Source organism: Sciurus carolinensis, chromosome 5 (genome assembly GCF_902686445.1).
Source record: "Sciurus carolinensis chromosome 5, mSciCar1.2, whole genome shotgun sequence".
Lineage (NCBI taxonomy): Eukaryota > Metazoa > Chordata > Mammalia > Rodentia > Sciuridae > Sciurus > Sciurus carolinensis.
In genome coordinates, this window is record NC_062217.1 from 111,569,404 (window position 1) to 111,584,814 (window position 15,411).

Consider the following 15,411-nt stretch of genomic DNA (forward strand, 5'->3'; position numbering starts at 1 on the left):
TATGTTGTATCAAAGTACATTCTACTGTCATGTATAACTAATTAGAACAAATTTTAAAAAAGATTTTATAAAAGAGTTTATGCTTAGCAGGGACTCATACATCTTGTTTTAGCTTCAACATATCAATGAAAACCCAGCCTTTCAGGAGACAGGTCATTAAATGATTCTAATCCAAGCCATTCTTTTCTAAAGTTCATTGTGTAAGAAAGAAAGGGATAAACAAGCAGAAAGGAAAATTGATTCTGGTTCAAATAAACCTTCTCCTAATCCCAAACATTTTAATTTCTTGGAGGACATTCTTGCATTATCTTCATGGTTCCTGGTTTTCTTTTTGATTGTAAATATACTAAACTTTCCCATTTTAAAATCATTCAAAGTGGATGCAAAACTGGCATTAGTCATTCCCAAATGCACACGAAAGCTCAGATTCTGCTACCCTTATCAGAGAGGTGGTCAAGGCCAAGATTAAAGAAAAGTTGCTCAAAGTAAAATCCTAATCTGACCCACTAGAAGTAGAACTGCTAATTTTGAATTTTAAAAGTAAAAAAGATGGGCATCAGACCAAACTTTCAATGGTTACCATCTGGCTTCTTCTGCCTTTCCCACACCCTGATTTGGATCAGAATGAAGAGCTACTCTCCAGTCCTGCATACAAATTTTGTGAAAAGAAAACCCAACAATGTCAATAGCTCAACACATGCAATGGTGCTCTTCAGTGTCAAAGAGGGTTGTTTATAAATGTATAGGTTCTTTATAGGTGCCCTCAGGCAATGATGATCCCGCAACATATGAGAACTTAATGTTTTAATAGTGGCAACAAGCATCAGGCAGGATTCACACCTGAAGTTTCAGCTTGGTTTCCCCCAAGTGAATCCAGTTTTATAGAGAATGATTCTCTACCACTCTGCATGGTAAATCTAATGAATATAATATTTGCCCTGTGATCAAAATTTTTGTGAAATAATTCTATCAGATTCTCCTATATTTGCCCAAGTACTGGTGAAACTTTACCTGCTATCATACAACTCTATAAACTCTAACACAACTCTAACACTATAGTGTTATTAGTGATAACTGTATTTATTATTTAAAATGTTGACCTGTCCACAGCCATCACTTGAACCATCTAAGCCCTGGTTTTCAACCTAGTATACACAACAGAAGTTTCCAGTGAAATTTAGGTGGCCTATTCTAATTCAGTTCCTTCTCAAAATAACACTGTACACGAGATGTTGGTTGCATAATAGATTTTTCTCAATTAAATCCTGGTTAAAAGGAAGAAAGATTAAACTATGGAGTTTAATAAAAATACAGATGCCTAGGACCTACACTCAACTTAATGCATCTTTTTTACTTGATATTCTTGGTAAAGTCCTAGAATAATTATGTTTTACATAAAGGGTTTTTTCCCTCTGTAAAAACTATATTCATCCATTTTTATAATACAGGAAATAATATTCCCTTATTTGAAAATAGGCTTAGTCATTGACTTAGTCATTATCCTTCAAGATATTGTTTAATTGTGGAGGAATGATTTTATTGTTTTGCACTTCACATTTTGCATTATTCTATTATGATGCTCATCAGGTGTTTCACATTTGAAAATTATCAGTAGTAAATTAATCACAGCCATTTCAGTTTCTATCTACAGTTTTGTTTTCCTCCAATGTTTGCTTGAGGCTTTACCCAGCTTTAGGCCAGGGTTTGTGTCTTTGACAAAGAACCTCAAGCAGCCCATGGAAAAGCACCACAACCTTTAAACAGTTGACAGTTCAAAGAACTGAGCCTTGGACAGACATCTTGTGACACCAGAGGACTATCAGGATTTGCAGGATGCTGGTAAAGAAGTAGATAGCTTCATGATACCACTAAGCCCAGGTCAAGGGAAAAAAGAATTAGTTATGTAAGACAGAATGGACCTCTAAGAAAACTTATTATAGTTATTTGTTCAGTTTTTTTTTTTTTTTTTTTTTTTTTTTTTTGCGGTGCTGGGGATCGAACCCAGGGTCTTGTGCTTGCAAGGCAAGCACTCTACCAACTGAACTATCTCCCCAGCCCTCAGTGTATTTTTAATGTTCTATTTTCTGAAAATAAGTCTTCTATTTCAACTATCTATAGCCCACACTGCTCATGTGAACTAAGATGAAACATTTTAAAATGATATTGGAGTCTCACTAACCCCCAGAGTTCAGAAATTCATTCCAAGTGTCCTTACTATTTCAGGAAATAGGGTTGTTTGCATACATTCAATAATAATCTTCCTTTTAACCAGATATAATTGGGAAAAGTCACAATACAACCAATATGTTAACTACACAATATTATACTTGAAAATAAAGTTCCACAAATCAGATAGAATCTGTCACTCAAATCCCATCAGGATTCCTATGTGGTATGATATGCAAAGTCTATGCAAACATGTCTTTCTCCTCTAATCTTCCTATATAGGAGCAACAGGCTGGGATTTACATATACCATTGCCACCTTATTACAAGCAACACTTATGTAATTTCTGTGAGACCACACAACGGAATAACAAAAAGGAGGGTATTCTGAGAAGAGATGGCTGGTTGCTCAGGTTGTCACAGGTGACTCCTGGTAGGAGATTCAAGGTCACAGCCTCCCTGAAATCACTCAGACTTAAGGCAGCCCTTTGGGAACCTGTGCCTCCCCAGTGCAACTCTAAGGAGACAGATGCTGGGGTAAGTTCAGTAACATGCAGGGTGTCAGGCTCATCACAAACTATCGGTATTTCATGCTCTCCTCTCTGCAATGGGAGTTATACACAGAATGAGATCATCACAACACTGTTCCATGAACGCAGAGGGCATTTACATTTCACTGCAAAATTAATTAAGAGGCCACAGTGCCAAGGAAGAAGAGAGATAAAGACCGCAAGGCACAAAACAAAACTGCAAGGCCAAATAAACTGCTCAGCAAAAATTGTTCCTACAGGAAGATCACCTGGTGCCCATTTGCTAAACAGGATTGTACTTAAAAGTTCCTACATAATTAACCTATTCCACTTAGAGTCTCCTGCATTATTTTTAAGGTTAACCTTTAAATGTTAACAAAAATTAAGCTTACATTTGTGGAATATCCATGTCCCCAAAACTATGTTAAGTGCATTATAAGTATAATCTCAATGTTGGCAATATTAACTTCCTAGTACGATAAAACATTTATTTAATCTCTTTTAAAAACATCATAAATTATGAGGGATTTATAGATCTTTTTAAATCACATTCTTTGCTACATTCTAGACAACTAGGAAAACATTATAAAATGTCAACTGATAACCAGAATCATTAATTATAAAGATGCTATATTCATTCATTTAGATACTGATTGGCTCCAAAGAACCAAATACCACCAGCACACAGAAACACACATACACACCCAAGTGTTTACTCAAGGCCGTTAAACTGCAGCCTAAGGATAATGGCTCCAAGTCAAGCTGGGACTTTTGATTTTGCTGAATAGAATCTCCAAGTTTGGAAAAAGAGCTAGATTATTCTGAATGAAGGAAGGAAAAAGAGGTATTCCTTCTCCCCGAAAAGAGTGAAACCGTCACTTTCAGTCAAAATCCAGTATTTAAGAATGCCAGTTTGAAAGGACACTAAATTATTAGCCTGCCCAGAGTGACCAATTTCTAACACACAAGTGCATCCATGTGTCTTGGACTGGCAGTGCCCTCAAATTGTCCTGCAGTCTGTGCCTCACCTAAGGGGCACTCATCTTGACCAAGGTACCTAGCAAAATGTTAGCCATACCTGATTTTCTCCGTGGCTCCTCCCACTCTCAGTTCTGAAGATGGATTTGGGCTTCCTGGACTTGAAGTTGCCCATGCTTGGTCGCAATACGCAGTCCACCGGCACGGACTGTTCTACATGCTGGGGCACCTCACCAGAGGACGGCGCGTGCTCTTCTACACGAGCCCGGGCGTCTGGGTAATTCTCTTTATTGTTTTCATCTCTACAAGAGGAGAGCCCCAATTTAGAAAGCACCCAAAACTGAATCAGCTGTGGGACAAAAGAGGCACTGACGATAGACACTCATTGCTGCTATACATGTAGAATACCTAGCAAATTTTTTAGTGCAGGCTCAGATAAATTTACAGGAACAACTTAAGTAACCGAATTACACACTTTTTACTGCTCTACTCTCCCTTTCATTCTTCAAGTTGGATACGTACTTTCAAGTGGATACATACTTTTATAGTTGCAACTATGTACATACCATCATTGTTTAAAAATTTTTTAGTTGTAGATGGACACAATACCTTTATTTAATTAATTATTTTTATATGGTGCTGAGGATTGACCTTCACAGGTGCAAGGCAAGCTCTCTACCACTGAGCCACAAGCCCAGCCCCCCATCATTTGTTTTTAATTTTTCACTTGAAGATGCTTTCATATATATCATGTTTTTCTCTCATAATAATGTGAGCTATTCAGGGGAGACATTGTAATCCCAAAGTTATAGATCAAGATGCCTCGATCAAATAAAATGCGTAATGGAAGGACCAATTCACCCGGATTCAGGGTGGTCAGGAAGATCTCAGTTTCTCAAGCCTATATTCAAGATGGGATGCCTCCCCAGTTTACAATCATCTCCCTACAACTTTCGAGGCATTTAAGAGTTTAATAGGACCTATTTTGATAAGATACAAGTCACCAAGGTCAAATATAAGGTAAGAGCCTGATTTTACTTAACCAGGCCATCTGAACAAAGCCTTAAATGCAAAGTCAAAGATGTTGTGTGAGTTCTATCAGTGCCAAGTCACTGAAGAACATAAAGCCTAGCATTACCACCATACACTAAAGGTGCGAGGAATGGTGCTTGCATTTTTCACTCAACGAATTCAACACAACATTCCCCCACCCCTTCGGTTCTAGTCTTCTCAGAAATACTGACATGGTAACACTCCTATTTGAAGCCATTGGTTTCACTTAAACATAGATGAATTTTTTTTTTTTTTCATTTTGCTAAGAATCAAGGAAACACTATGGAGATGACCAAATATAGGATCAATAATATCAACCTTAATCCTCTGGAAATCACTTAGACCAGGTCAAACAATTCATTAGGAGTAGTCACTATCTTCAGGTGTTTTTGCCTTATGCTCCCTTATTGGAATCACCCATAAAAGAGTTTTGGCAAGATCTGGGAAGTTATTTCTCTCTGCTTTAGGACACATAAAGCCAAAAGGCAAGACCAGCAAAGGATGGATTTCTATGCTTTCTGCTGAAGACATCTCAGGGTAGAATGAGCTTTCATTAGTCTCTGGAAAAGATGAAAGCAAAGATTGGGATAGGTGATTAGGAGTAGGGGCCCTGTGCAGTGGGCAAGAGATATAAATATAACAATGAATTTAACAGGCAAGCTTAAGTCTCAGGACAAACTTACTGCTGCCTGATAAAAGAGAACCCAATAAGTGAAATAATTCTTCATTATTAGTAACTGGGAAAAAAAAATGCCAATGGCACTGATCTTAAGATCATTTACAATTAATTTTTTTTTTCAGTCTGAGGAGATAGCTTAGTGGTAGAGCAATTGCCTTGCACTAAGTCCCTGAAAAAAAAAAATCTAAGTCACTAACAAGTTTAGAAATTAACATCAAATCACGAATTGGAAATAATACTAGTTCATTTGAAGTGCATTTGTTTTTCACTAGGAAATAGTGGAATAATACTCATCTACTTTATGTTCCTGTGGGAGAAAGAAAAGTTTACAATTAATGTTCCTCATTCAAGTAAAATTCCAGAACACTTGGGAATAAGAGGGGGAAAAAAGGGTAATTTTTCAAATCTAAAATGACTCCTTGGATGGATTCATTCCCCCCAAAATACCTGAAGTTAGTTTTACATCATATTTCCAAGTTGCCCAAAATTTATAAATATGATCACATATTGACTTGGAAGGGAAAGAAAGCAGGAAAGGAGCAAAAGACACCTTTCACCTATACACACAGGTAAGACCTGATTACAAAGTCACCTTCAGAAATATACTTTTACCATATTATTAGTTCCTTAGGATCCCCAAAACAAAAAAGTATAGGTTATGTATTTTATGCCACTACTTTTGGAATAAGTCATAACTGACAGGGGCATGACGTCCAGAAAAGATAAGAGTTCAAAAAATCCTTCCATTTAGTTGTGCAGTCTGGGCCACATCACTTCAGCTCTACGATCCTCATACATAAAATAGACATTATCTCCACCTTGTAGCATTGTATGGTCTCTGAAAAATGCCTACCACAGAACGCTGGCTCAAGGCCACAACCCAATAAATGAGAGCTATTGTGTCTCTCAGGCAGGGGCTTGGCCAACTGATTATTTGCGCGCGCGGGCGCACACACACGTGTTCTTTTTAGTTTCCTTAACACCTCCAACATAAATTCCAAACTCCTCAGCAGAGTACACAAACCCTATGAAATCTGATCTTTGCTTATCTCGAGAACTTCATTTCTTACCACCCCTTGCCTCTTCACCTCGACTTCTTAGAATTCCTGCTACCCCGAACTGCTTGTTATTCCCCCAGTTCAAACAATTCTCTCTACCCCATCCCCCAGTTCAAACAATTCTCTCTACCCCAGTTCAAAATATTCTTGTTATTCCCCCAGTTCAAACAAGCTTTCCATTAAGCTGCTCCTTTTACTTGGCATCAAATTTTTCTTGGCCTTAGACCCACAAAAAAAAAAAAAAAAAAAAAAAAAAAAGGTTTCTGCCATGTGTAATTTTTTTTAGGAATCTATCCCAGAATCCTGCCTGAGCTATTTGGTCCTTATTATGTTTTGTATATATAGTGTCCCCTAAAAGCTCCCATGTTAATACAGGGGGTGAAATGATCAGGTTATGAGAGTTGTAACCCAAGGAGTGGATTAATATATTTGATTACTAATTTGAATGGATTACTGGTGGAGGTAGGTAGGTGGGATGTGGCTAGAGGAAGCAGGTCACTGTGAGCATGTCTTGGGAAGTATATATTTTGTCTGTGGCTCCTAGCATTCTCTCTGCTTCTTGGCTGACATGAGGTGGGCACCCTTCCTCCACCAGGCTTTTCCACCATGATGTTCTGCATCACCTCAGGCCCAGAGCAATAGAGTAAATCACCATGAACTGAAATCTCTGAAGCTTTGAGTCAAAAATAAACTTTTGCTCTTCTAAATTGTTCATGTCAGATATTTTAGTCACAGCGACAAAAAACTGACTAACATAGTCTTAGGTGAATTCTGTTCTTACCTCTAGCATATTAGCACTGAATGCACTTTAGTATCTTCATCTATGTTCTTGCCTATCTCCTCTAGCCAATCAACTTCTGCTAGAGAAATAGGGATTGGTTTGACTTTATCCTAAATATTGACTCATTTCTGACATACAAAATAGGCCCTCAACAAATGTTATCCAATAACTGAACTGTAGAATTTGACAAACTTGGATCCAAATTCTGCCTCAGAGAGACATGTTATTTGGATGAACTATAATCCCTTCGAGCCTCAGTTTCTCCATCTACAGGATGAAGAAGAAAACATCAGTTTCCTTTTAGTTGTTTAGGTTAAATAAGAAAATGTTCATGAAAATGCTCAAAGCAAATGTTGAAAAAATAGTAGACCAGAAATGTTTTACTGCTGTACCATGAGGCCCCTAATGGCCAAGACCATGCCCCAAATAACATGTTTGGTGACTAATCTAGAACTTCTTCCTAAGAGCACACCATGGGTACCTTGAGATAGGCTAATCTATGTTCAATTTAATAGGCATTTATTGAGCATTTCCCAAATAGAGGTCATTGTCCTGGGTACAAGGTGGGTATACAAAAGTAGACAGGACAAAACTTCCTCTAAGAGTTAAAAATCTAGCCAAGTATAGGGGTGCGTACCTATAATCCCAGTGACTTGGGAGGCTAAAATAGGAGGACCGCAAGCCAGGCTCAGCAACTTAGTGAGGCCCTAAGCAACTTAGTGAGACCCTGTCTAAAAATGAAAAAAATTTGAAAAAGGGTTGGGGATGAGGCTTTCATAGTTAAGTGCCCCTGGATTCAATCCCTGATGCCCCCCACCAAAAAACTGATAATCTAATATAAGAGATGAAAACAAATAATTTCAGTATAAAGAAGAGACCAGAATTCAAAGAGACACCAGATCTAGATGGTTTCTGATTCTCACAAATAAGAACCAAGCAATCATGGGCCATACCTGAGACTGGAGCAGTCACTCTGAACTTCATGTAAAGAGACGATGTCTTCGTCACACCTAAAGAAAGGGGGAGAAAAGCACATCAGATCCAACTGTCTGCCATAGCAGGAGCAGCGATGATCTAGAATTATATCAAGATCAACATATAAACTACAAAATGTAACAATCCTCCACAATCTCTCCCAAACCAACTGATTCCTAACATGTCATCAGATAATGATGCCTGTATTGTCACAGTATTGCTAGTGTCATCACAGCATGTAAGCTTAAAAGCTCAGTACCAGATGTGACTTTCCTTTTTGCCGCCATGCTGAACAGACATCACCTAAGATAACAAGATCTTACCAAGCCCCTAGGTGTTCATAGCGTAGGGATTTCAGGCACCATGATGAGTGGATGGTTGTTAACTCAAGAGAGATTCAATCACATACCTCTTTGAATTTTCTCTGCATCAAGTAGTCCCAAACCATGCCTGCTCCCATTAGCCTCAGACTTTTTTGATCTTGTGAAAAGGAAACTTCTAAATTACTCTTATGAAAGAGTTTTTTTGCTCTTTCATACTGAAAAATCTCTGGTGCTTCACACTACCTAGGAAAATCTGGAGTAGGACCATTCTCTGACTCTAGGGTACAAGGGAATCCATGTTCCTATTCTCAGACTTTCTCACCCTGCCTCACCCCATGCTGGAATGCTTTTTCCATCTTCAATGGTTACTCCTCCTCCACTGCCCAAATCATCTTGCCAGCTCTGAGAACCTTCCCAGCAAGTTCACACACCTGCCATGTTCCTGCATTAACCTTGACAATGTTTTCTCCTCATTCTCAGGTAACAAACTATTTCTTGCTTCACAATGCTATGTAATCCTTTCCACCTCTGAGATTTAATGGGTTACTCATTCTGTGAGAAGAAATAACTATAATTTCTTTTTCAAGATACACTGATAGAGTGCTATTTCAGAGTTGACACTCAAAAACTACTTGAATTAAAATATTAATTCTCTTCCTTCAGCAGATCTAATCCCTGAAATTATTTAACAAATATTCATTGAGCATTACTGACCCCAGGTGCTGAATTAGGCATTGTAGCTGTGCTTCTAAAACTTTCTGGAGTTTGGGACTGAACAGTTTTTTGTTTGTTGTTTGTTTTATATAATCTATCCCCCCTTGTACAAATACTGTAGTAAGAATGTCACAGCAATGTCAAACTTCTATTAAAGTTATTTAGTGTTTACTCCCTATTTCTATTCTTTGCTTGTCTCATACAAGTTACAAACAATTTGGATACCTACAGTTTGAGAAACATTGCTTCTAAAGGACACAAAATTTTAAGAAGATTTGGTCCCTGTTATGAGGAATTTGGAGAATGAGTTGACAAAAAAAAAAATAAATATCTATACATATAAACATGACCATATTTATAATACTTGTACTGTATTAAATAACTTTAAAAGAAACTGTGGCATATATATACAATGGAACATTACTCCGCCATAAAGAATGATAAAATTATGGCATTTGCAGGCAAATGGATGAAATTGGAGAATATCATGCTAAGTGAGATAAGTCAATCTCAAAAAACCAAAGGACGAATGATCTCGCTGATAAGCAAGCGGATGATGACACATAATGGGGGGGATGGAAGGGAGGGGTTAGTGTTAGGGTTAGGGTTAGGTTTAGGGTTAGGGTTAAGGAGGGTGGCAAGAATGGAGGAAGGAAGGACTGTATAGAGGGAAAAGAGGGGTGGGAGGGGTAGGGGGGAAAGGAAAAAATAACAGAATGAAACAACATTACCCTATGTAAATTTATGATTACACAAATGGTATGCCTTTACTTCATGTACAAACAGAGAAACAACATGTATCCCATTTGTTTACAATAAAAAAAAAACTTTAAATTTTTAAACAGTCTTAACTGGCAATTGTGAATAAATAACCCACAAAATGAATTAATAAAAGCTTCAGTTAGCTTCCCTTACAATCTTTTAAATTATGGCTTTCACAGTGAGTTAAACAAAAACACCTACAGAATTCTAACCCTCTTTACCTGCTGAAATAGTTTGTTCCCTCTGTCCAAACAAAATAAAATAAAATAAAATAATTAAACACTCCTTTTAACCAAATGATCTAACTTATCTTACTTTCTCTTATTTTTGACCACTAATAACCAATTCTGTCCATCTCATAGAAAACAATATTGAATTCACAAGTATTGCTTTGTCCATTAGCAGCATTCACCTACTAGATCAACAGTGCTTTATAATGTGAATAATAATGTTTTCCATTAACAAAGTAGCAAAATCTATGAAGAATAGGCATCTAGAATTGCTGCTTCTAAGACTCAATCTGAGATTAACCCTCTGGAACTCAACAATATCAATTGTTTTGGGATTTGGCAAAAACTTATTTTTTCCCTCATTTGATTTATTACTCTTTCTCAAAAGTATAATCAGTTAAAAATAGAAACTGACCAGCAGAACAAACAAAACTGTAGACGTTTTCTGAAGCACAAGGTTGGATCTAATTAACGGATCTAATTTTGATACCAAGTGAATAACTCCAGTTGTCACTCAAAGAAGCATAGCTCTAAAATCCATAGTTTAGCAATTGATGGAGACCTCCCTACCAGTTTACAAGGCACATGTACACAGACCCTTTGAGTTCCATGGAGTTTTTGGTTACATTAATAAAGACCATCTGCTTCCATTAATTTAGAAACTCCTTTCTGTTCTTGGTCAGGAGTACTCTGTAAATGGATTTATAATACCAGTCCATTTATAAAATTAGATTCCACAATGGGAACCCATACCCAGATATCCCCATTCCTGGAAAAAAATCAACTCAAACCAGGAGGTCAACCATGTGAGGCATGGCATTCTCTTCTACCTTATAGCCCTACACAGGAATTTTAAGCCAAATCCCTTGCATGATCTTTTGCAGAGTATAATATAAAATATACTGAGTATATTGTAATGAAATATTTTTCAAATTGTGTGCTATGACCTGTTAGTGAATTATAAAATTGCACAACATCTACCAGCACTTTTTTTTGGTGTGTTGTTAGAGTAGAAAATGTCAGCAGAGTGTCAACTGCTGTTTTGATGAACTTATTTAAGTTACATATATGTGCACTGGATTGACATATAGAATGTTTTTCTTATGTTTGTTCATAGTAAAAAGAAAATTGTGAGTCAGGCTCAGTGATGACTGCCTGTAATTCTAGTGACTCAGGGTGCTAAGTCAAGAGGATCACAAATTCAAGGTCAACCTAGGCAACTTAGTGAGATCTTGTCTCAAAACAAAAATAAAAAGGTTTGGAGATGTGGCTTATTGGTAAAGGTATATGGCACTTCACGTTTCACCTGTTCTTTCACACTATGTCAATTTAACCTGACTATGCTATAAGGTAGAAATTACCATCACTCACAGGGTGTTATTGCCTAGAATTCCAAGGTCTAAAGCAGTGGGCCAGGGTTGTTTCTCCTCTACACATACAAAATCACAAGGCAGAAGTCAAATGGCTTCCTTAGTCTGTATTCCCAGAGGCTCAGGAGAAAGGGAGAAGGACATTTCTTAGAATAATTGTAGTGAAAGAAATGTCCATGAAAATTTCTCTTTTCTGACTAAACAGGAAGAGAAGATTGGCTGGTAGATAAAATGTAGTTGGGCTAGAAAGGGTTTCCCATTCACCCTGTACCATGTTCCCTGAAGGCAAAGTTGCAGCGGTATAGCTTCCTGTCAGGTTTCTCAAAGTATGGCCCTGGAACCACCTGAATTAGCCCTACCTGGAGTACCTGATTAAAACAGCTAATACCAGCTCCACCCCCACCTCTGCCTCACTGCAATTCTCTTAGAAATGCAAATTTTAACCAGATTGCCCACCTGCTTAACTAGTAAGCTTCTATAAAGTTATGACCTCAAGATTTCCAAAACCCAGATCAGTACTGGGCTGATTCCAACACAACCACCCATTCTGAGTTCCCCCTGGAGATGAAGCCTGGGAGTCTGTATTGTCTACAAGCTCCAGTCTTATTCCCCAATATATAGTAATGATCAGTAGGTTTTGAGAACAAATGTTTTGAATGATAACCAGTCAGAATAATTGCCAGCCAGGCCACACTTCATTTCAAATACAAAGTTATCTAGGGCAACACAGGAAATTGACCATGGAAAAATGATAGACATAAAGATGCTGCAGATACAGAAGAAATGGCCAAGCCCATTCTGGTATTGAAAGAACCTGAATAGAAAAATAAATTGAATTGGTCCAGAGCCACACAGATAGTGCTAAGCCTGAGGAAAAACAAGAAGAGAATAAAATCTGTTCTATGTCCCTCCCAATTCTACTTCCTTTTGACTTTTATGAGATCTCCAACTGGTCAAGTGAAACCCTTCAGAATATCTGATAAAATAACACATATTTAAGTATTAATGACAACTTGATTCCACCTCCCAGAAGCACAGACTTATATTTTCATTTTAATAAGGGTCACTACTAGAGGCCTTAATCCAAAAGAAGTCATCCCCAGGTACAATTTCAGGGGGTGTAAGGAGAAAGTAGAAATGGAACGGGGACAGGAGGAAGAAGATCTTTTCTTTTCTCTGAAACATATGAGAGGAAATTGTCTCCTCAGTGCAAGACCTCAAGGAAATATTCACTGAGCACCTGCTATGTCTATGTCTTAGGACAGTGTCCCCCAATCCTTCTAGCTGAGGGAGCATTCCCAAAGAAGTAAGGAGCATGGTTCAGATTATTGAGGCAGGTGGAGGGAATCATGTTAGACAATGACTAGTTTTAAATGACTCTAGTCTGTGCTGTGTTACACCTATGAAGCTTTTGGTATGTTTTCAAATATGTTCCTTAGATTCTTATATTAGCCAGATGGTTTCCCAATTATCACTCAGAGTCTTTTAAAATAAATCACTGTCACTTCTCTGAAAGTAACAACATGATCTTATGCAATCAGTACTCCTTGGGGAGTATCCAAAGACAAGGCACCACACTCTCCCCAGCATTTAACCACAAAACCTTTACCAAAATTTTAAAAAAGAAAAAAAAATACATGTGAAATATGTAACTAAGTGTTTCCATTTTGAAATTGTTAAGCCTACAGCTGATTCTAGGAATTTGATCATATAGTGTTCTGGAGAATCAAGTCCTGAAAGCACTTGGTGCTTACAAGCACAGCAAAGGGAGGAGGGCAGTACCTGTGCACCTGAACCGGAAAGTAAAGAGCTCATCTTCACTCTGCGAACTTTGGCATACATCTCTCCTCTTATCCATGCTTTTAGAAAAGCAAAGTGGCAGCACAGGTTACTAAGCAAACTCATTAACAGGAGCATCTTCTAAAGTCAACCATGCCTTCTTCTTTTTTTCACTCTATTTAAATGAGTTCAAAGCTGGACATTAAGAGAGTAGCAATCCAAATAGAGAGAAATTTAATAATAATAATAATAATAATAATAGTAATAATAATAATGATGATGTGGGAAATAGAGGGCCTAGGAAGCACTATAGAATCTTACACCTCTATCGCCAAGTCATCGTTACAGTGGTGGGACCTGAAACTCAAATGATGTTCATTTCTACATTTATTTGCTTTTTAGAGAATTTCAGTAAGCAACATCCGACTTAGTTGGGGTTTCTGTGTCAAACTCCTAACATATTTTAAAATAATGTTAAAGAATACAACTTCATACATGTCTTGTTCCTAAAAAGCTGTTAGGAGTGACTTCTAACAAAAGGTCCCAGAAGTTAACAACATAAATTAGCCTAGAAAATGACTGCAAAATGATGTACATATAGTTTGTACACATATGTCTACATGAATTACATGCAGTATTAGCAAAATAAGCTACCTATTAATTTTTAATGTATATAGTATAATATTGGGCACACATTAAGGAAGGGATGATAAGATTGAAAATGATGAACTATTAATATCTAATAAAAATACTGTCTGCTGGACTTGAGTAAAACACTGTACTCCTTCATTCCATGTTTAAATAGTGTTAGTTGCTCTAGTCAACAGCTTTAACCATAGGACCAGATAACTCATTTCTCCTATAGCCACATCTTTGAGGTCAGAAAACAAAAATGACAAAGGGCAAGCAAGAAAAGTTTACTCCACTGTGTCTTAAAAATCTGTAGACACAAGAGAATAAGGGTAAGTTTAGCTGTTTATTACATGCTGGAATTAAGTCATTTCGCATCCATCTCCTATTTGCGGTAAATGTACACAGCTTGCACTCCATGAAACTGACACTAATGTTGGCAAAATACAACCAAGCTCCCTTTCTGACATGTCAGATAGATTTTTTTTTTTTTTTTTTTTAAATCCAAGCTCCAAGAACTCATCTTGGAGCATGGAGCTCCTGCAAGCAATCAGCTGGTTTTAATATTTCTCCTGCAGCTGCTAAAATGCTGATTTCAACCTGTAAAGATTTCTGGGCCCCATCAGTCAGCATGTCTGGCGATCTTCGCAGATTACAGGAGACAATGCATCTAATACGAAGAGGGGCTGGGGACGGTGAATACCTTATGATAGTTGCTCCTAAAGAAAGGCATGCAAGTCTAATTTTTAATGGCAAGAATCACTTACTCTGTTACAGCGGTGCTGCTGAAGGAATTATCCTGAAGGCTGAAACAGAAACAAGAAAACATGAGCCAAGTCCGGCGGGGGAGCCGTCTCCCTGATTGCTCTCCGGGAGTTAGAGCACATACACAAACATGGCATTGCAAGGCAAGTCTCAGGGCTTGCCCGGCACGCTCGCTCTACCTTGGGCTGCTGTCTGCACATGCTCGTAACGACACCCCCAGCAGGGGCCCAGCCGCACGAGCGAACCACAAAGCCCAGCAGCCCGCGAGGCTGCGGGGACAGAGCCGGGCGGGGCGCGCTGGCGTCCCAGACCCCAGGATCCAGCAAAGAGCACCTGAAGAGTTACCCCACGACCCCAACCTGCCTGGCCCAGGGCTGCGTTGAATTCACCGCTTGCCAGGCCCACCACTCCAGGGCTGTCAGTAGACTGCCCCACCGTTTGTGCCTAGGTGCTGAAATACCCGGGAGACTTGCTTTCTTCCAGTCGGCTCCTACCAGTTTTACTGAGCTACCTCCCCCACCCCCACCCCATCCTCCAAGGATGGAGGCTTGCAAAGATTCACCCATCGTTCAGAAAAAGCCAGGAGGGAACGAGAAGGGGGGGAGAGACATTGCTGGCA

General features: G+C 38.4%; 1 protein-coding gene across 5 annotated transcripts in view; it reads right to left on the minus strand.

Moving 5' to 3' along the window:
* The window catches only part of Fam13c (family with sequence similarity 13 member C), a 114,547-nt gene extending 99,387 nt beyond the window's left edge, over positions 1-15,160 (minus strand). For 4 of the 5 annotated variants that reach the window (XM_047552300.1, XM_047552299.1, XM_047552302.1 and 1 more), the window contains exons 1-3: positions 14,795-14,960; positions 8,198-8,254; positions 3,774-3,975 (exon numbers count right to left, since the gene is read on the minus strand). In XM_047552300.1, the coding sequence (XP_047408256.1) occupies positions 3,774-3,975; positions 8,198-8,254; positions 14,795-14,856 (321 nt within the window). In that variant the 5' untranslated portion in view covers positions 14,857-14,960. The other variant, XM_047552303.1, reaches the window with a different exon arrangement.
* Positions 15,161-15,411: the final 251 nt, after the last annotated feature.